Below are 20,999 nucleotides of genomic sequence, written 5' to 3' on the forward strand. Positions count from 1 at the left end.
TAGGAACAAGTTATTTATTTACACATGGTAAACAAGACTTTCGTATGACGAGTCTGCATTTCAGGTCCGTAGCTGAAGAAGTGCAGTGTCGTGAACGAAAGTCTTGTTTACCATGTGTACATAAATAAGTTGCTCCTACCGTTTAATATCACTCAAAGATAAATGGCGAAATACAGGCAATTTCCTATTTAAAAAACATGAAATCTGACAAGAGCTAGCGTGGACATTCTGCGTTTAATAGACATACCTACACCAGGTTGTCAAGTTTCTGTAGTGATCGTATAGTTTGCGGTGATTAATAGCCACGGAGTCTGGTGCGTTGGGGGCATAGCTTGAATCTCGTACTACTCACGACTTTGGACAAGGGTAACTCCAACAATAATTGAGTTCTTGTGAACAAAGCCATCATTCAATGGATCTTCGAATTTGGACAACTTACTCCAGCCGTAGCCGACATTTGAACTTTCGATTGGCCTATTGAAACAATTAGGGGATTTGTGAAACCTACCCGGAACATCAGCAGTATGCTCGATGTTCTTTTTCTCGTCAGTTGGATGAACCAAGATGAGCTTATAAGGCGACAAGAAGGGCCATTTCAAGAGAGAGTCTTTGGGACCACGACAAATACACAGGAAGACACCTATGTACATGATACCATTATGTTCTTTGAACTGCACCTGTAACTTCATGGAATAGCCACACAGCGCAAAAACATCAGAGTAGGTTCTAGCAAATCCCTTCTCATTTGCTGTCTTCTTAAGGTCGTCGACGCCTTCCATGTGAAAAAAAGCAACATTGGTTCCATATCCAATCGAAGCCTGTGGAGCCTGGAGGGCATCTACTTTGCATCTCAGTTTGTCCCCGGTCGACGACGAAAGATCTTGTATGTGTTTCGACATCGCTTCAAGTTTCTCGGAGCATTGTTTCCAGCCTTCATTCCAGGTAACTGCATTCTGAGCTACGTCGTTTTGCAATCCCACAAGTGTACTTAGCGTCTCACCAGTGGCAATGACACGATTCTTCAGGTCGTCGGCACTTGCACCTTGGTTACCAAGATGATCTTCGATCGAAGACAATGTATTCGTAACTGTGCGGAAAACGTTAGACATCGTCACTGGGAAGGCGCTGTGTGCCTCTTGCAGAATACCCAGTACTTCAGCGTAATTCATAACGTACTCTTTCGTAGCGTCGATCCCTACAGCATGGCTATTTACCTGGTTTTCAGTGGCGCCTAGCTTATCTGCTATATCTGATAGTGAGGCGTTTATCTGTCTTCCAATGCCGATGAGGCTCCTGTCAATTGAAATATCTTCGCTCGGGCACAAAGTATTTTCAGCCCCGCACCGTTCTTCCATGTAATGGGTGATGATGTCTTTATGGGGCACGTTTGCACAACACTTTTTACACGCTAATGGATGAAAATCACAGTCCTTCAAGAAGTGAGATTTCATTCGTTCCAGCGATCCGACGAAATTACATCCGTGGTTGAAGTTGCAACAGTGAACAGCCAGTTTCTGAAGGCGCGTGGTTCTAACTGGAAATTTATGTACTTCACTTTCTTGAAATCCTTGCTTGTCGACCGGACACTGTCGGTGGGTTCGAAGAATGGTGTTATAACAGTCCTCACAGAAAGAATGGAAACACTCCAGCCTGAAGATATTTTGAGGAACGACGGCGCACAAGTCGCACGATATCGTGGATGGCAGATTCACAAATTGCAAGGGACGCCACGCCAGGGCTTCAAAGTGTCCACGAAGGTAGCAAATAGAAGACATTTCACTGTTGAAAACGAGGTCTTTCTCGAGTTTCCAGCCGGCAGGGAACGGGTACGTGACGAACACTGTTCTGTATCACCGAGTGTGTACTTTGCCACTGCAATCGTTGAATGCGCTTGTATGTACTGATAAAGGCGCACGCCGTTGTTATCGGAATAGTAGACAGGTTTAGCAGACCGTCCCAAGCAGCACGATTTACTGAAAGTCGAGTGTAATAGGGGTGGACTAGGGTTCGGAATGCCGAGCCGTTTTTACAATCCCGGAATTTCGAAGTTTGGATCCCGAAATCCCGGGACGGGTTCGGGATTTTTTCGAAACTATACCCAGGATGTCGTATAGGACTGTATCCACTTGCACAACCACGCTATCACAAATTGCGATATAGTTCCCGTCTTCTCTCATCCCCACGGAACATTCTAGTGAGAGAAAAAAAAGCGCAAAAAAACGGGGCAAAACCTGCACGTTTGCCTGCACAAACGTTGCCTGCCTGCGTACTGCTGATGAGGCCCAAGGAGGCCGAAACAGCTGTCCAGTACTGGCATTGCGACGTTTGACTTACAAACATGCTATCTTAGCATATCAATTAGCAGGAGCTCTTTGGCTGCACGTATAGCATATGTTTGTAAGTCAAACGTCGCCATGCCAGTACTGTACAGCTGTTTCGGCCTTCTTGGGCCTCATCAGCAGTACGCAGGCAGGCAACGTTGGAGCGGATGGCGTCAGAAGGTCACGTGGCACGTGATGCCTCCCGTCAGGGTGTCCTAAGACATATATATATATATATATATGTATAATGAGATGAGGAAAGAAAAGCCATTAAAGAAATGGTTTGCCAATTCCGAACGATGCGCAGCTACCCAGAGCTGACGAGTCGCAAACACGGCGAAACACGTGTCCTCTGGTGCTGTCACATCGTTCCATGAGTATATATATATATATATATATATATGCTGATATATTAACTGTTAATATTGATTAACGTAACATTTAACGTAATGTAACGTAACAACGTAACAATTAACGTAATATTATTAAATATATGCTGATATATTAACTTATTTGTTCTATATATATATATATATATACGTTTCGACAGTGGCACTGTCGAAACGTCGACCCCGTTTCTCATTCAACTTTTAATTTCTGCCCATTAAATGAACTAGTGTTTTTAACTTCCCTAAAATCTGTTGCCCGTGTCTTTTTCCTTCCACAACTGTAAAACTTCCTGGCCGTTTGACTTTTGTACTTCCCTCGACATATATATATATATATTGCTATGTGTCGCAGAATTTCGGGATCCCGGGCTCTAACCCCTAGGGTGGACGGTATGTGTCTTATCAATGTGCTCTACTTTCACGATTCTGTTCAAGGCTTTCCACCTACCCGTTCACCCCAATTGCACACGACTTTGAGTACATTGTGCTGCTTAGGGTTAATGGTAAGGTTATCATGTCTATCGGAACGAATCGCAGTCGTGTTTGACTCAGAATCTTATCCACTGATTGGTTCCGGTTGATTCGGTTCGACACGAGCCACGTTATGAACGGTTTGCAAAAGCTGTCTAGTGCGATGCGCGCCAGATTTTGATTATTGCGCAGATCACTTCGGAAAGGGCTTTCTTACGATGTGACGAAACAGCTTGGGATGAAACTACGGGTTTTGGCAAGGACGGTAATTTTGATCATATTTATTTTTTTAATTCCATGTTAGCGCCGCGAAGCAACTGTGGCCATGCGCGGCGTACAGACGTGGACAGATGGAGAGAGGACAGCAGGAAGGAGTGGGAGACAGGAGGGTTAGTATGCGTCCTGGGCCGACTCCAGAGGGAACTGTGCCGACATTCGTCTGGAAAGTCTTCGGGAAACCCAGGGAAACCCTCAGACAGCACAACCGGTGACAGGATTCGAACTCGTGTCACCTCCCAGTCTCTGCGTGGAAAGCGATAATGCTAATCACTATGCCACGGGAGCTGGTATATTTAAAAATAAGGAAGCAAAAGCAAGGAGGACGTGCAGGCAAGTATAAGCTGTCCTCTTGGTCAACCTTTGTGTCCTCCTTACTTTGAAGTATCCCCTCCCACATCTACTTGACGAAAAAGGAGATATGCGATCCATTCCACTTATCCTTGCATGGTGCCGTATCTGCTAGACGATCAGAGAGCGCAGTGACGATGACAACGCGGCGCGTCTTTGTCTTTTTATTGTTTGTTTGATTCCCTCCTGTTTTTTTTTTCTTCCGCCGTGATGCAACTGAAAGTACGGGACAAGGAATGTTATCTTTCAACCGAAGCACCTTGATTCTTTGTTCACTTTCGTCTCCGTACACGCACTCCTTGTTGGGTTCTCTGCAGGTCAAATAATGCCCTATTCCAACGAAGAAAGAGCTGACATGGTGCTTGCCCTAGACGCTGCAGAGAGCAATAAGAAAAAGGCAGTGAAGTTTTTTCAGATATGGCATCACGGCAGGAGACCAAGCCCTGCGACGATTGTTCGTCGGTACGAGACGCTAAAAGAATTTGGCAAGTTTTTCCGAAAGCGTTGTAGGTCATCGACACCTTCAAACGACGTTCGAACCAACATCCTGGCGTTCTTTGAGGCACACCCTTTAGCCAGCATCCGCGAGGCCAGCAGTCAGAGTGGCGTTCGGTTGTCGACGGTGTGGAGGGTAGCAAAAGAGGCCTTCCTTTATCCTTAATACGTTCAACTGCATCAACAGTTGCAGCAAGGAGACTTCGAAAACCGGTTTCACTGTGTCAACTGGCTTTTGCGCACTGCCGGTCAGAACCCGCAAATTTTTAGTAACGCCATCTGGACGGACGAGGCAAACTTCTCCCGCGATGCTCAGGTGAACCTGCACAACGCTCATTATTGGAGTACCACCAATCCCCATTGCCTTCGCAAGTCCCACCATCAATACAAATGGTCCCTTAACGTTTGGTGCGGCATTTGCGACGAGACCCTCATTGGAACCCGTCTTCCTTGATGGGGACATTGACCGCGGATAGATACCTAAATGAGGTTCTTCAGGGTCCCGTGGAAGAGTTCTACGCCAACCTCCCACTCGCGCGATATGGCCAGCTGTGGTTTCAGCACGATGGCGCTCCTGCACACAGCTCCAGCCCAGGTCGCGCCTATCTCGACCACGCGTTTCCTAACCATTGGGTGGTAGGGTTCGGACCAGTGCCATGGCCTGCCAGGTCCCCGGACCTTACGCGTCTGGATTTCTTCTTATGGGGATATGTGAAGGACCGCGTGTACGTCAAGGACACGACAACACCTGATGCCCTCAAGGCGAAGATCTCTCATGTTTGCCGTGAAATCCCCGAGGACATGTTGCGGAGGGCGATCGAGAACAGAATCAGGAGATGCCGATATTGTGTGATGACGCACGGCGACCTCTTCGAGCACCTGCTCTGGATATAGTTTCTGTTATGTTGGAGTACATGTGCGAAATGCAGGCTCACGTTGTTCAATCTTGCACCAAATCTATCTAACACCAAAAATCTTGCTCTTTTCTATTTTCCCTGTGCAGCACTTATGGGAAGCGTCATACCCGCTGGCTCTTCGCTGTAATAAAGCATTGCTTGTGCCACAAACCATTTTAGAGAGAGTGGCTGTAAATGAATAAATGCGTAAACGTTAAAAGAGCGGGTTAACAAATGCTACACCCGACAGCTTTCGTTGTGTTTCCTGGCTTGCTTGCTTTTTTTTTTTTTTGTAAACACATGCTACAGGTTCAAGATCTTCCGTGGAAAGATAACCTTCCCTGTCGCATACTTTGTGTTGCTTTACGGCGACATAATGAAAAAGAGGAGGAAGTCAAACAAACAATAAAATGACAAAGCGCCACGTTGTCATGGTCAGCGTGCCTTCTGATAGTGTAGCAGATACGGCACCATGCAAGGGTGATAGATAAGAGTGTAGGTCGAATGGATCGCATGTCTCCTTGTTCGTCAAGTGGACATGCGAGGGCTCCGCGATGGAGCGCTCTTTTGACGCGACGGAAAGATGCTCCGTCCAAGTTTCGGAAGTTCGGGCCCATTTCTGCAGACTCGGGGGAAAAAACGAGTCGTTAGAGCTCGAGTGTTGCAAGCCACTGGATTCGTTTTCTCATGGCATCGCCTACAACTTCACAATTGACATCTTCGTTGTAATCCTCGTAACTAGAAAGTTATAAGATTAATTTCCACTAATTAATTAATTAATTGTGGTACAAAAATACTCTGAAACACTTTAGGCTATTAGTAATACTATGCAGTTGGTTTCGTTGTGATGCAATGAGCCGTTATTTTTTAAAGGTGGGGTTCGAGTTAAACGAAACACCGTTTGTACCCGCACTATTCTTCCAGTCACCATTCATTCATTCATTCGTTCATCTTCGGGAGTTTCTTTCGTGTTGAGCCCACTGCGCAGCAAGATGGACGCGAAAGTTTTGGATGACGTGTTATTTTGGCGCAAGAGCGGAGACTTTTGAAACTCAAAGGCACCGATTTCCGCAACGTAGAGAGGCGGTGTATAAGACTAGTGACGAACTTTGCATTAAAGTCTTCAGTATTTGTGTTTCGTGTGGCTGTCTTTTTGCATCCATTATGTAACTAGAATATCTGGCATGAAAAAGTCAAAATCGCACAGTACGAGTTGCGGATGATAAGCAGAAACCAGTACCGAAATTACCTCGGAAACGGAAACGAAAACGAAGTTCTTAAAAGGAAACAAAAACGAAACTGCTACCGAAAATCATCCAGAAACGGAAACAGAAACGGCAGCGAAATGCCGAGTTTTTCAGTTACCGGAAATAATAACGTTTTCGGTAACCAACCCTGATTACATGTATCCATCCTCTTCTTCCTCCTGAGCGAGAACGTATCCGCGTACGAAATCTCGAAAGGAGCACGTACTTTGGGATAAAAATCGCCAAAGATCGATTTGCAAATAAGTTGAGACCAGAATTACGCCCTTCTCGAGCACAGAAACGATATGACCTCATGCTTATCTGGGCCAGAAAACGGTCTAGCTAGCCATCACATACGCTCCTACCACAATCAGCTCCACTGTTAGAAAACATGTGACCCTCTGACGCGTCGGTCCATTTGCTTTCGTTTTGATTCTGTGTTAGGTACACGAAGCAACTGTGGCTATGAGTTGCGCACAGACGTGGACAGATGGAGAGAGGTCAGTAAGCAGTGGCAGCCAACCGCTTGTAACAAAAGGTCCGCGTGGTAAAGAACGGCAGTCCATTGACGTCCTTGTCTAGGCAGAACTTAAACAGCTTGTATACGCACAGCGCTCGTGTTTGCTACGTTCCTCCTCTTCCATGAGCTGCCTGGAGTGTCTGCCAAGTTCAAAATGCCGCAGCCACAAACACTGACAAACGGCACACACAAGACAGGAGGAACTGCAACACTCGACTAACTTTATTCTTCTACACACACACTCTTAAACGCCGCGCTTGTGGAAGAAAAATCCAACGGGAAAAAAGATCCATCGGGAAAGAACATCCAACGGGGTCACGTGACAGATGGAAAAAAGTTCCAAAGGGGAAAAAGATCCAAACGAGAAAGGACATCCATGCGGAAGAAACATCCATAGGGAAAGAAGATCCACGCGGCAAAAAGGTCAATAGGGAAAGGGAATCCAAGCGAGGAAGCGCGTGAATGTGTATATCGGATCGAAAAGAATGCTTAATAAGCGGGCCATCGTATAGTACTGTCAGTTTGTATTAAGTTTAACCCGATATTTCCACGAAGACCGCAGGACCAGGGCGATCGGAATTAGTCACAACTATCACAGAACTTGTGAGAATCCGCCCGTCGAATCCCGCGCGCGAGGACTTGTCCAGGGCGCGACTTGTCCAATACACCAAACCGCCACGTCAAACAAAGACAAAGCGGAATGTTCTGTTTCTACTGGTGTGTAATGTGTATTATGCAGAGGAATCCGATTAACTGCACCCGATTCCATTAGATTGCACCAGAACTGGGTTGAATCAGATTCAGCTGAACCCGATTACACCCGAGTTATTGAGGAAATATATAACCCTATCCCCCCCCCCCCCCGATGTGTCAGGCCGTACGGCATATATGCTTTCTGTCAGATTCTCAAAAAAATTGGAGCCACGCACATTAGAGTTTTGCAATAGTCCCCAGCTTCATCATAATGAGAGAAGAAAATGCTCCGTTGTGAATCACCACTATTCGGACGCGAATTGAGAAGTGTCTCGTTTTGCAGCAAGGTGCCATTTAATTCTAACAGCCACAAAGTCATTTCAAAGTATCCCCAACTTGCAGGGAGCACGCCGATATCAATAATTGAGTCCAAGTAGTTCACAACATCAAGAAACGTGGGGACATGCTCTGCTACATACGTTGCTAATCTGTCCATCTCGGAAAGTACAGTCTGTTTCTCCGAAGCACGCTTGGGCACTGTGGTCTTCCTATGGTGAGGGGATCAAGCCTCAGAGCATGCATCCGACTCTGAGTGGCATGCTGCGAGGAGGTTCGAAGCCACTGCAACAACTCTGCCAAACTGGGGTGCCGCCTGTCGATTCGACTCAGTAGGCCGTTGTGTCAGTCTTCTATCATGTTCGTGGTTCGAGGCCCGGTATTCTTGAATTGACCCCATATGTCTTTGATGATAGCATTTTCGATCCAGAAGCTCTCGAAGTACCAGGAGAAGTACGGGTGATCGGAATCGCTTCGACTGAACTGACAGACACACAGGACAGGGAACCAGCAGACGGCTTGTTGGCGCTATTAGCGACATATTTTTTTTATGGCATCTTCCTTGCAGTTTACATTTAAGGATATTATTACTTATTATTATTTGCTTATTCTAAAAATATTGATTGTGAATAATTCATGAAATACAGTAAGCAACAACAATAACAACAAGTGCTTAGGGTACTTCGTTTTCGGGTTAAACCCGATTTTTCACGACAGTTCCGTCCCGAACAAGTTTTCAAGAATTCCGATAAAAAAATTCCGATGTCTACCCGAAATTCTTGTGGTTCTTCAACTTGTCGTTCTCTGTAAACCGTCGGAAAAGTAAATCATAATATCAGTTATTATAAGCATAAGACAGCTATTTGTGACAACCTATTTGTCCTCTATTTATAGGCCCGACGCACTCAAACTTTATTGGACAGCCAGCGCCGCGGCGTGGCAGGAAAGGGCATTTGCTAACTGTAGCTTTCCGGCGCTTCCCGGTTGTCACCGCCTGTTTGGGGAGTTGCAGCGCGTTCTTCGCCATGGAAAACGTCCCGCCTAGGCTACGATGGTCGTCAAAGGGAAAGTTTTGCTGCGTATAGGAATGCCATAACAATCAGTGGGACCCCAGAAATGCGGAAACACCTGTCATCTTCTACTCCTTTCCCGGCAAGCCATACGAGAAAGAAAGAAAAGAGCGTTGGGTAACTGCCGTGCGCAGGGCCAAGTAAGTGCATCCATTTATGTAGCATTCTCCACTAAACTTCTTTGTGGTCAAATATCGTTTTCTGACTACCGTATTCATTCATTCAGCCCAGAAGGCAGCTCGTGGAAGCCGAAGAAACAAAGCGTAATCTGCAGCGCGCATTTCGTTGGCGGTCGTAAAAGTGACAGCACAAACAGCCCCTCATACATCCCCACGATATTTCCAGATGCGTATCGGCAAAGAATGAGGGACCTGCAGTGCGCTCGGGGAAGACACGAAAGGTATTATCTGCTCCTGTTTTTGTTGCAAGATAGAGTTAAGTTGTCGAAATTCCTTGAACACACTCTTGAACACACCGTGGCAAAGTTTGCTTGTGCACTATTTTAATGAGGACTCCTTTCCTTATACTGTGCTTAGGTGGAGCAAGCGACACATACAATCAATGCAGCTATTAGCCGATGTACAGGTTCTTGATGAAACACAACACATGGCACTGCCTGAAGCTGAGGACACGAACTCCTCACTGGACAACACAGACCCTTAGACTACACGTGTACTATGATTGACTGTGTAAGTACTTCCGTGTTGGTAAGCTCCTTTACCCACATAACATGGTTCTATTGTTTCGTTTTCTGCAGGGGACACAAACTGAAGATGACCAGTCAATGCCTCTGTGCGGGGCAACCATCGCAACCTCATTTTCAGTTTTCCTAAGCACAATAACTAGTGATGGAGCGGCATCACAAATCTTGCACAAGACTACAAGAGATGCATCTACATCCCCTGCAGCAATTGCAACAGTGACCAGTTCATCCGGGCCAACAGAAAGACAATGTTGGTTTGCAGGATACGGAAGTGTGGCATACAATTCTGATGCACTTCATGGGCTCACAAACGTGTCAGCTGCTGTGTTTGCTCTCCTCCTCAGTGTACTGCAAGCTGCAGCTACAGTGCGTGAGGGTGATATAAGCCTTCCAAATAAGTTGCTGCTGTTCCTTATGAAATTGAAATTAGGCATATCGTTTGTATCACTCAGTTTTCTGTTTGGCATCCATCCATCCACAGCACCTCGAATATTCCAGTTTGTACTTTACAAACTAGCAAGTGCAACAAGAGACTGGATATTTGTTCTTAGCCGTGCATCTATACTGTCTGCAAGTCCACCTTCTTTCAAGCTTCACTGTCCCACGTGTACATTTGCACTGCGCATCTGTACATCTGCACTGAGATCCGAACGGAAACACCTCCAGCAGTGCAACAACAACGTGCCCTGTTTTCAGCCTATAAAAATGGTTACACAGTTAAATTCCTTGTTGGTGTTCTCCCAGATGGGATGGTAGCATTCATTTCAAAGGCATATGGTGAAGGCAGCAAGTGACTCATTCATTACTGCCAACTCTGGATTTTTAAATCATGTACAGAGAGGAGATGTTATTCTTAGTGACAAGGGCTTCCCTGAGATAAGGACAGACATGAAAAACTAGTGATGCCTCCGTTCTCAAGTGGAGGTCAATTTAGTGAAGAAGAGATGAGGACCACATATAATATTGCACAAGTTCGTATTCACGTGGAGCGAGTCATACAGAGGATCAAAATATTCAACGTCTTAAACACTCAGGTTCCAGTAACGCTCCTGCCACACATCGACAGCATATTTCACGTGTGTTGTGTGTTAGCAAACTCGCAAAGTCCTATCATCAAGGTTCAGTAGTCATGAAACTGTGCACACTGGCGGGGTAGACAAACGATATAGGATTATTTGTCGTGTTAATGTGAAATTGTGCTCTACATACGAACAGCCAAATAAATTTAACCCTTTGTAGTGTAGTTACCCTATTTACTTTGAAAATTGGTCGTGAATTGCGTGTGAATAGTAAAAATAAAGCACCACAGGAAAGTATTGGTTAGATGCTGCCACTCAAAAGCAGACTCGCTTTATTTTGCATTTATGCAAACCATAAATTACGTCAGCCTTTGCAAATAGTGTTCAAAATGAAACTTCTCAAGCTTGGGCACAACCTCACACAGGAACTATCCCTTTGCACTAGAATATCTGCCTGCTGCTTTGTAGTGTACACATAGAAGTGGGCCATCTGCACACCTGCAATGTACATCAGTAGCTGCACTTGAGTATAGAGTCTAGTAGGTATGACGCTGCTTTAAACACAGTTTGGCATCCCGGAACTCTAAATATGGGACAGATGTTGACTGCGTCTCTTCCCAGCAAAGCTCCTTTCCTGCTCTTGAGAACGGGCACTTTATTTCAAGCAGCAGTGGCTCACCCCCTTTCCAGATGATGCCGTCAGGGCTGCCACAGAGCCAAGGCTGGCAGATGCTGATCATAACACCAGTCTGCAAAAAGTCAATGCATCAGTGAGCTTGTAAAGTATGTGTTGTATGTAGGAGACCACACCTCGTACACAGGAGCATGATGCCTGCTAGCAGAACCCAGCCTCGCTTCTGCCCAGAGTTGTACACGTTACTCGGAAAATGTAATTGATTACAATTAGTGTTACTACTGCGCGAAAAGTAATTCTTTACCGTTACAAATTACTTCATCAAAAATGTAATACGTTACCGATGAAAAATGTAACGCATTACTTTTTCCGTTACTTTATATTGTGGGCCATAGCAAAAGCCAACAAGCCTGCAGTGAATGCAACTGTGCTTCTCTTGTTGCAAATTCTAAAATGAGACACCAACATATATGGTAAGTGAAATTCACAAGTACACTTGAAAGCAACATACAAAACACATACACGCGTTTATTACAGATTTGTTTGCTTAAAAGGGTTGCCATTCCTGAAAGAAGGTTAAAAAAGTAATCGATTACTCAGTAATGGATTATCGAAAATTGTAATCAGATTACTTGGACAATTACTTGCTCACAAAATTAATTGATTACGTTAAAAATTACTGAAAAAGTAATTGATTACTAGTAACGCAATTACTAGTAACGCGTTACGTACAACTCTGCTTCTGCCTCAGTCGAACTCCCTTTGGAACAATAAAAAAATGTTGTGCTGCAGGTGAAATTGACAGGCCAGCAAATGCCCTCACCATATTTTGTTGCTGCATTGCTGAAGTGCCTGCTGTTCAGCAGGGCTTGCACCAAACCACCTTCATTCACTGTCCTCGTCCATACACGATGTGCATTAGAGCTGGTGATCCTGCACCTACGCTCTTGGTGCCACCTGGAAGACAGATGAGGGAAAGAACAATGATAGCAGGTTATACCGCATGATAGATATTAGGCAACGTCGCTGAAAAAGAATATAAAAAAATACATCGTGGGGACCACCTTTCGCACATGGCTTGCTTTCTTGTTTCAATTGACAATTCAATAGCTTCCTCTTGTGTGACGACAACCCTCTCACTGTAGAATGACCACGCCGTTTCGCGGAGGCACACAATGAAATTTCGTTTCGTTACTGTAAGGCTCTGTGTTCTCGCAATACTTGACTCCATACAGTGGTACGTGTTACCAGATGGTGCACTATATAATTGTAGGAGCAAATTTCTGTCCAACTGCTCACTAACACTGTTTACGATACCACGAAGCAACGTTTCACATTCTTTTTCAATCATTCATCTCTGTTCGAGGTTCAACATCTGAACAAATGAGCCCTCAATGCCTGGAAAATGTTCCAGGATATGGTTCGTGCAAAAACGGTCAGCATCTTTAATTCGAGCTGCCCCCTTTGGATCTGGAAGGGGCATATTAAATAAACTAAAGTCAGTTTACTCAAATGGGTAGGTCTGCTTGTTGTAAATTCCATAAAGCTAAAAACGTGAAAAAAAAAAAAAACGCAACCAGCAACATGCTTCAGTCAAGGCTCACCTGCGAAAAGATCGCGTATCAAGAGCTGGTTGTCGAGCGCACGTCGTGTGGAAGGGCGTCCCCAAGCACGTGGACGGTCTGTGCACGACTGCATAACGTCATTGTTGATGTACTGGGCAACTGCAGCGGTATGTTTGCATTGCCCAGCGATTCCGCCTTTACAGCTGCACGATGCAGAAACGATAGCTCTTTCAGATCCAATCTGGCAACGAAAAAAAGCAAAATTCCAATTGCGGCAACGATGCAAGAGGTAATCAATGCAATATATCTTCCTAATACTGAGGCTTACCTCAATTAAGACATCGTATGAATGCCTGCTTGTCTGCGCAACGCATTTGCCAGAAATCGTGGCGTCTCGTCCAAGGGCTTCTTCCTTCACGCAGTACACATGTTCGGGCTCCAACAGTTTTCTTTCCTTTCTAATATTGCTGGCACGGAAAAACTGTGGAATGCCTTTTATCCTTCCAAACCCACAAAATATCACGTAAGCACTCCTTATACCCCGTCACAGGAACACCCGGAGTCAATCAAACACCATAAAGTACCGTACGCTGCGTAGTAAGTCGCAGAAATGGCAGAAAACTACAGTCAATCTGTTTTGGGATTTGCCACAGGTGGCGCTGCACGCAGGGAGCGGTTAGAGTCACTGTACACGGGGGAAGAGTATCGCAATCGCTTTCCCCGTGCCGCCGCCTTACTCATTCGCCGAGGCGCGTCACGTGGTGCGTTTTCCTCCTCTTTGCTTCCAACTTCCCGCCGGGTTTACGGGAACGCAATAGCTGGGACGCATGTGCGCGTACGTTCGTATGCTGCTCTTGGTTTTTTTGTACGTGAAGTGGATCTCAGAGAGCTGAGGAACTACGAACAACCATGTCTGGATGTTGTGCTGCAACGGGACAGAGTCAGGCAAAGCATTTTTCTGCATTCCGACGGGCAAAAGTGACGAGACGCGTAGATCGGCACAGAACCTGCCGGAAGAACTTCACGCCTAGAATAACACACGCTTGAGCGAGGTAAATTTCGTGGCGTGTTTATTTTTCATTGCAGAACCTTCGCACATAGTATTGAATAACAGTTCAACTGCATAGCTCGGCGCGATCATGATCGCGGCAGCCTTGCCAGTGCTTCGTGATCGCACTCATGATCGCGATCATCAAGCTTTGATAAGGCATTGCGATCATGATTGCGCCGAGCTATGTTCAACTGTGCGAAGAACAGCCGGGCGTATCAAAGTAGTGCTTGTTGGATCTTCCCATTGCGTTGGATCTTCCCTGTCCTGCGGTGCTAACAAAACGCCACTATCAGGACCACTTCACACGTCGCGACGACTTCGAGGACAAGGAGATTCGAAAGAAGTTGAAGTGGACGGCAGTCCCAAGCAGTTTTGCATACCGGACACCTACGAGGCTGAGGAAGGCTCCTATCCCCCGTTCTTCGCACGCAAAGTTCTCCGAGGAGTCACCAAAAGACAGGCACACTGAAGTTGATGACAACCTAATGTAAGATCAAGGGTAGTGGAGGATGGTAATGCGTCGAAATATATAAGTAGATGTGCACTATGAAAATTGTTGAAACTTACGAAAACTATTCCTAAATATTGATCAAGGGGCAGTGGAGGATGGTAATGCGTCGAAGTATACGTAGATATGCACTATGAGAACTATTGAAACTTATGAAAACTATTCCTAAATATTGCGCTGTAATTGTGAGTGAATCAACTTTGCAGAGGAAGACAACGCCGTCACAAATTTCTGTGATCAGAGCATCGAGGAATATGCGCAGGAAAACCTGCAGACAAGTCATGTGATGGTCCCCTCGACGAGGTCTCAGTCTTAAAAGGAACGAGCAAAGGCTGAGACTGAATGTAGTGACTTGAAGCTCACGGTCTACTCCTCATGGAAGATCAACTGCTTGCGTTGGAACGGGGGATTGGAAGAACAATCCACAGCACTTTACATGCGCGTGAAAAAACGTTGGCATTCACATAGCCATTGAACGTGTGAAATAGAAATTTTATTGCGAAGAGATGAGAATAAAACTGGTGGAGGTTATTTATGTCAATCTGGAGCTGCGCACACGAGCACTATATTTTTATGTCCACAAAACAAGTGAACGAAAAGAGAAAAAAAACTGATCTATAGAGCGCAAACGAGACTCGACGATGCCTTTTAGAGGCGAACATGCGCCAACATAGTTCGTCTGTTAGCTACAGAATAGAACAAACTATACTGTAGTGACGCTTGTGCCCTGTTTCATTAAGCATTAGCCGAGTCCCCACCACAGGAAGTCACAAACTTTTTGGTGCACAGCCGCGAAATCAACGCTATGTAACACTGACTACAGCTATCCTAACACGCGATCCGCGGCGGCTTGGAAGCAATATGGCTGCCGCAGCAGACGACGCGGAGCGGTTGCGGTACTCTTCCCCCGGTGCAGTGACTCTAGGAGCGGTGGTGCCGCCTGTCAAGCGCGTTGAGCCTCATAGGCTCAACGCTCTCCTGTGTGCGAAGGCCACCAGGAGCCGCCCTGCCAAGCCTAGGAATGACCTGGCTTGTTTTTTAGTGTGTGGCCTTTGCGCCGCACCCACCTTCTCCTGGCCACCACATCCTGCATGAGTCAAAGACGAGCTTTTGTGGACCTCGGGCAAGTGTTTGAACACCGCGGTCATTCACTGCCCTAGTTCCGGGCGGAAATATAAATATTCTTGTTTCTCGTCCCCGTGTCACAGCAGCGGCTTGCTTCATATGCCTTTCGTTTCACCCGAAACTTCCCTGGTGACGTATCAAACAGAGGTCATGGCAGGAGCCCTGTTGCTGTTAAAAATGTGATGAGGGCTTGAAGAGCCCGTAGCTGATTCGCTGGGTTGGCTGGAGGCAGGGGCGAATGCAAACCATGCCGTGGGTAGGTAATACATTACTTCTTAGGAGGAAAACATATACGCAAGGAGCCATGTCGCAATGCGAACCGCGACTGTACAACGCAAAGAAGTTCCAACGTGGTCACGTGACAGAGGGAATAAAGATCCATACGGAAGAAACATCCATAAGGAAAGAAGATCCAAGCCAGGAAGAAGATCCACGAGGCAAAAAGATCCACAAGGAAAGAAGATCCTCCCTGTGGATTTTTTTTCCCTTTGGATCTTTTTTCCTGAAATCATCAGCCACACGTCCCTCAACCCCTCCGACCTCCTATTTTAGATAACACACCTCCTCCTGTATGGGGGTGATAGAGGGAATGCTGGAACATTCTTCCTCCTTTTAACGGATCAGAAAGGCTTCATATATCTCTCTATCTCGCTGCAGTCGGAGGGTAACCCTGTCTGCACTCGACCCACTTGTTTTTCTGTTTGGTGTTGAACATCACTCTCTGTAGCCGCTCGTTCACCTTGGAGCAAAGACTATACAACTTGCAAGGGGCCGAGATACAACAACAACAACAATAAATGAAGAAGTGACGATGACATGGGGCCGAGGTAACTACACGAACCTTATGTCTAATACCTACTTTCTTTATGTTGTGTGCAAGTCTATGAAAATAGGGAACCGAGACCCGTCTACCCTTCACGCGGTTCCCACCAGGCTTCAGTAAGTCCTTACATTGCGTGAGTTGCAGTTCGTCCTGTCTTGTGTGTGCCCTTTGTCTGTGTTTGTGGCTGCGGCCGTTTTGAACTTGTTCGCCAACTTAAGACTCTCGAGTACCTGCAATCTAAAGCCGCGTCAGGTCCTGAAGTTTATCGCTACATGAACAACATGGAAATCGGAAAATATGTCACTTCCGCTAATTCTAGCTCTGTTTCCAGTGGCCTACACGTCCTGTTCGGACACTTTCACGGCCACTTTTCGGAAATCTTTTGTCGGTCAGGGCCGGCATATCCGGGGGAAGATGCTGTCTTTGAACATCTTCTTTCTCTGCCACAGCATCAAGGCGAAGCTTCATGCTTCGCATAAGCGCATTGCCCCGATAAATGAGGATAGCTAGATAAGGCGGGGGATGTGTTAGATAAGGATGAGCTAAAACGCATTAAAAGTTCGTCAGCGAGTAGGCTTACCTGATGGGTTTTATGTTGTATTTTGGCAAAGCCTTCGTGGGTTTCTTCTGCGTTTGTTCAGGAACGTTATGTTGTTGAACGAAATATCCCATTTGTTCACTCAAGGTCACATTGTTCTGTTGCCTAAATCAAGTGAGGATTCAAAAGACGTTTCTTCTTGGTGTCCTATAACATTGTCAGTGTTGTACGTAAGGACGATACAAGTATCGGCGTTACGGTAGTCGTTACTTTTTTCGGTGTCGAAGTGCGGATCGCGCTACTTGTTGAAATCGGCATCTGAAAAGTATTTTCATTACAAATTTATGGTGACGCGATCTCCGTACAGATACCAGTACTTCTTAGTGCCCCACCCTTTCTTCACCAAGCACATTTCTTACTCGTATTCATTGTCACTGGTCCGCCTAGCGCTCGACAAGAAGCCTGCCTGGACACGGTTATGTGCTCCGTAACGGAAAGTACACTAAACACATATTCTTGTTTTTGCTTCAGACGTGGACAAAATAACCACGCTGGACCCAACAAAAGAGTTGAGGTGAACGAACAGAGGTGAAGCGCGCTCTGGACTCCACTGCTAAGCTGCCGTGTCGCTTCAGTCAGGCTCGCATATACTGTTACGCGGGATACTTCCGCATTGTTCTATTCAATTCAATTCAATTTTATTCAATTTTATTTCCTTTCGGGTGGGAGAGAGTAAAAAGCCAGAAGGCTATGCTGTTCGTGAATGACCAATAAAACCTTTCTGCAAATGACCAGTGGTCTCCCCTCTTTAGCTGTAAAAAAATAAAGCAAGAAACAAACAAAAAAGGAGAATACACTGATTGCCTCATGCTCCGTATGTTCGAATCAAAAGTTACAGAAAAAGAGGTGCTAAGGACACGCTGCGAGCTTCGAACTCCCTTCGAAAAAACGTCTTTCGAACAGACGGCGTCGATCAACCGGCTTTCGACCGAACGGGTTGCGACCAAGCGGTCTTCGATCAAACGCCTTCTCCAAACAGCTTAGGATTTCGGAATAACTCCTTGAACTCCATCTTTATGTATAAATGTACAAGATAAAATGAAAGGAACTTGACGCGCGACGAGGTCTCGGAGCACGATTTCCGTCTCATAACGCTCTGATTATTACCCGGAAACTTCAGTACTATCCCAAGCAGCACAATGTACTGAAAGTCGAGTGCAATAGGGGTGGACGGTATGTGTCTTATCAATTTTCCTTAGTTTCAAGAGTCTGTTCAAGGTCTTCCACCTACCCGTCCACCGCTATTGCACTTGACTTTCAGTACATTGTGCTGCTTGGGATATTTTTAGACACTCCTTGGTTTTCACAGGGTACTTCACATTACACCAGGCCTTTCGTTCAGTGTAGACACTAGTTCAGCGGAGAATCCCCAGTGACCCGGAGCTTTTCCTTATCTTCCTTAGAAGGCCTCCCTTTGTGCGCAGTGCAAAGACAGACGGGTACAGGTTTGGGTCATCCAACGTGCAACTAGCAAGGATTGTCGAAAGATGGAAAATCCAGGGAACCGGTCTCGAAAAATTTACCGTATCTCAAAATATCGTGATCGAAGTCCCCGTTGCAAAATAAACTACTGTAAATAAATGTTATCTGGCTGTTTCTGCGCGGAAACTACAAATGCAAACACCGAACTTTTACTAACCTAATAATCAACTAACTAACGTGCTGTTCCGTCGCGCCCGTTTCATTGATCTCCTATTTATTTATTTATGTATTTTATGTATTTTTGGAATAGCAAGCCGACGTCCCGTTTGGCTGACCTTGAGCCAGTTTTTTTTTTTTCATTTTCGTCTAATAAATGTATCCCCCTTCCCTGTCGCTGTAGTTGGTTTTCCTTGCTATGCGAACGAGAATTTGGGTTCCGGAAAAGACTGTTGCTCATTGCGTGGGCGGAAATAATTGTGCAGCGGCCGCTTGATCGATTTTTCTTATTGGTTCACGTGGAGCGTTCATGAAAAAAAAATAATAATAAAGATAAAAATAATAATAAAGATAAAAATAAAAATAAATCGATCAATAAAAGAAAGAAAGCGAAACAACAAAAAAAGCTGCAGTTCTAAGTACCGTTATCCTAAGAAACATTTATCTGTGTGTAATCCGCTTGCTGGCTGTTTCAACATTACGAACATTACAGGGCAGTCCTGTTGAACGTTACCGGAATGTTTGTGAAGTCGGCCTTCCACTAACCGTGAATACGAGAGATTCTCGTTAGCCTTATGAGACAGTTGACTGAGTAAGCACAAACCCGAAACGGCAAAATCGAGCAAATTGACGTTTCATGTCAAGCTAATAAACTCATCTCACTTCTCTATAAGCGCACCGAAAAAAGAAGAGGTTTATTGGTCTTGGTGGCGGCCAATATGACCTCTGGTGGCGAACAACGGTTGGCGGCGCTCGCCAAAGTTGTCAACCAGGCTCACCGCGCCATGTTGGTCCCCACATTCTTTTCGTACAGATCACGGCCTGCTAGGATGGCAGAAGAAAACTTTGACAACCAGCTTGATATAAGTGACGCAAGGTGTCCGAGCTACACAATAAATATTTTGTCTTTTTACTGCAAAATTGTCTTCTCCCAATTTGCTATTACACAAATGAGGTGTTCACGTAACACCCCATCTCATCGTCATCGTCTATTGCTGTTGTTGTTGTCACCAAAATGGCAGAGTGGGCCTGCTGGTACATGACTGAAATAAAACTGGAGTACGAAACGCCGACGAAGAAACATACAAGACGTCTTATGTGTTTCTTCGTCCGCGTTTCGTGCGTTAATTCAGACCGTTGTTGTCACGTAAGCGGGTTTCTATGTTACATCATCTTCGTATTTCTAATACAAATATCGGAAAAGGTATGGTGTTAGTTTTGTAGTAACGGTAGCGGTAACGGTAGCTCCGTTACTTTAAAAAGAACTATGGATACCAGTATTTTAATACTTTTACTTTTAAGACTTTGATTTAATGCAAGCAACGGGGGGGGGGGATATGTTTATTGCAAAAAAAAGAGGCAGGTAAAAGGGAAAGGTCAGCCAGGCAGAAGCCGACTTGCTATTCCTTGTAAAAAGAAAAGAAACAAAAGGAAAAAGAAACAGAAAGGGAGAAAGACGCAAGCAACGGGTATCGGTATCGCGATACCATTTTTTGGTAACGGGCACAACACTGCACATTGTTAAATGCCGACTATACACTTTTCAAGTCGATTTTGTCACAAAGAATAGGGAGTGTGTTACCATTGTTTGTTCACCCGAATCAAGTTTGTTCTGCGGTTGAAAGAAATATGTACTCAGCTCTTGCGGGTGTGAGGGACATGATGGCGTAAACCAAAAACAGGAAGGATGCTCACATCCCAACAGGTCTCTCGGAACACCGTACTGGGCCTAACACCACACTCAGGTAACTATGAGAGACTCGGTCAAACGCTTTCGGCTTTTAACAGATGGCGCTTCCGGAAACGGCAAGTTAGAAAGCCTACATACGGGACTTCCGTCTTAGGGTGGTGTCAGCCTTTATCATACCGCATGCCGCCGCCGGCGCTCGCCAAGGTTGTCAACCAGGCTCACCGCGCCATGTTGGTCCCCACTTTCTTCACGGTTGCAGGCTTGAGCAGGCTGTCCCCGTCGGCTCTCGAATTTTGCTAACTACCGATTTACTCAGCATTGCATTCTTCATATTTGTAATTCTCCGGATTGATGGGAAGGTGAAGGCCCAAAATGCCCGGATGTTGCGCTCCACAATCTACGAACCACTGCAGGAAAGGCGTACGGATGTTCAGATTCCCGACCTGCCCTAACAGGAGAATTCGGTGGATTTCGCAAATAAAGCGAGACGGCTGGGAGCCCAGTACTGCTTCTCGCCTGTGCGCTGTGAGGATATCATTTGCACTTCACTTAACGGTTGTTCGCATGATGTTTTGTACAC

The 20,999-nt window shown here is 45.6% G+C and overlaps 1 protein-coding gene across 1 annotated transcript; it reads right to left on the reverse strand.

The window, feature by feature from the left end:
• Positions 1 to 344: 344 nt before the first annotated feature.
• Positions 345 to 1,775, reverse strand: LOC135387761 (TNF receptor-associated factor 2-like). Its single transcript, XM_064616868.1, has one exon. The coding sequence runs from the start codon at positions 1,773 to 1,775 to the stop codon at positions 345 to 347; it is 1,431 nt and encodes a 476-aa protein (XP_064472938.1).
• Positions 1,776 to 20,999: the final 19,224 nt, after the last annotated feature.

Source organism: Ornithodoros turicata, chromosome 1 (assembly GCF_037126465.1).
Source record: "Ornithodoros turicata isolate Travis chromosome 1, ASM3712646v1, whole genome shotgun sequence".
Taxonomy (NCBI): domain Eukaryota; kingdom Metazoa; phylum Arthropoda; class Arachnida; order Ixodida; family Argasidae; genus Ornithodoros; species Ornithodoros turicata.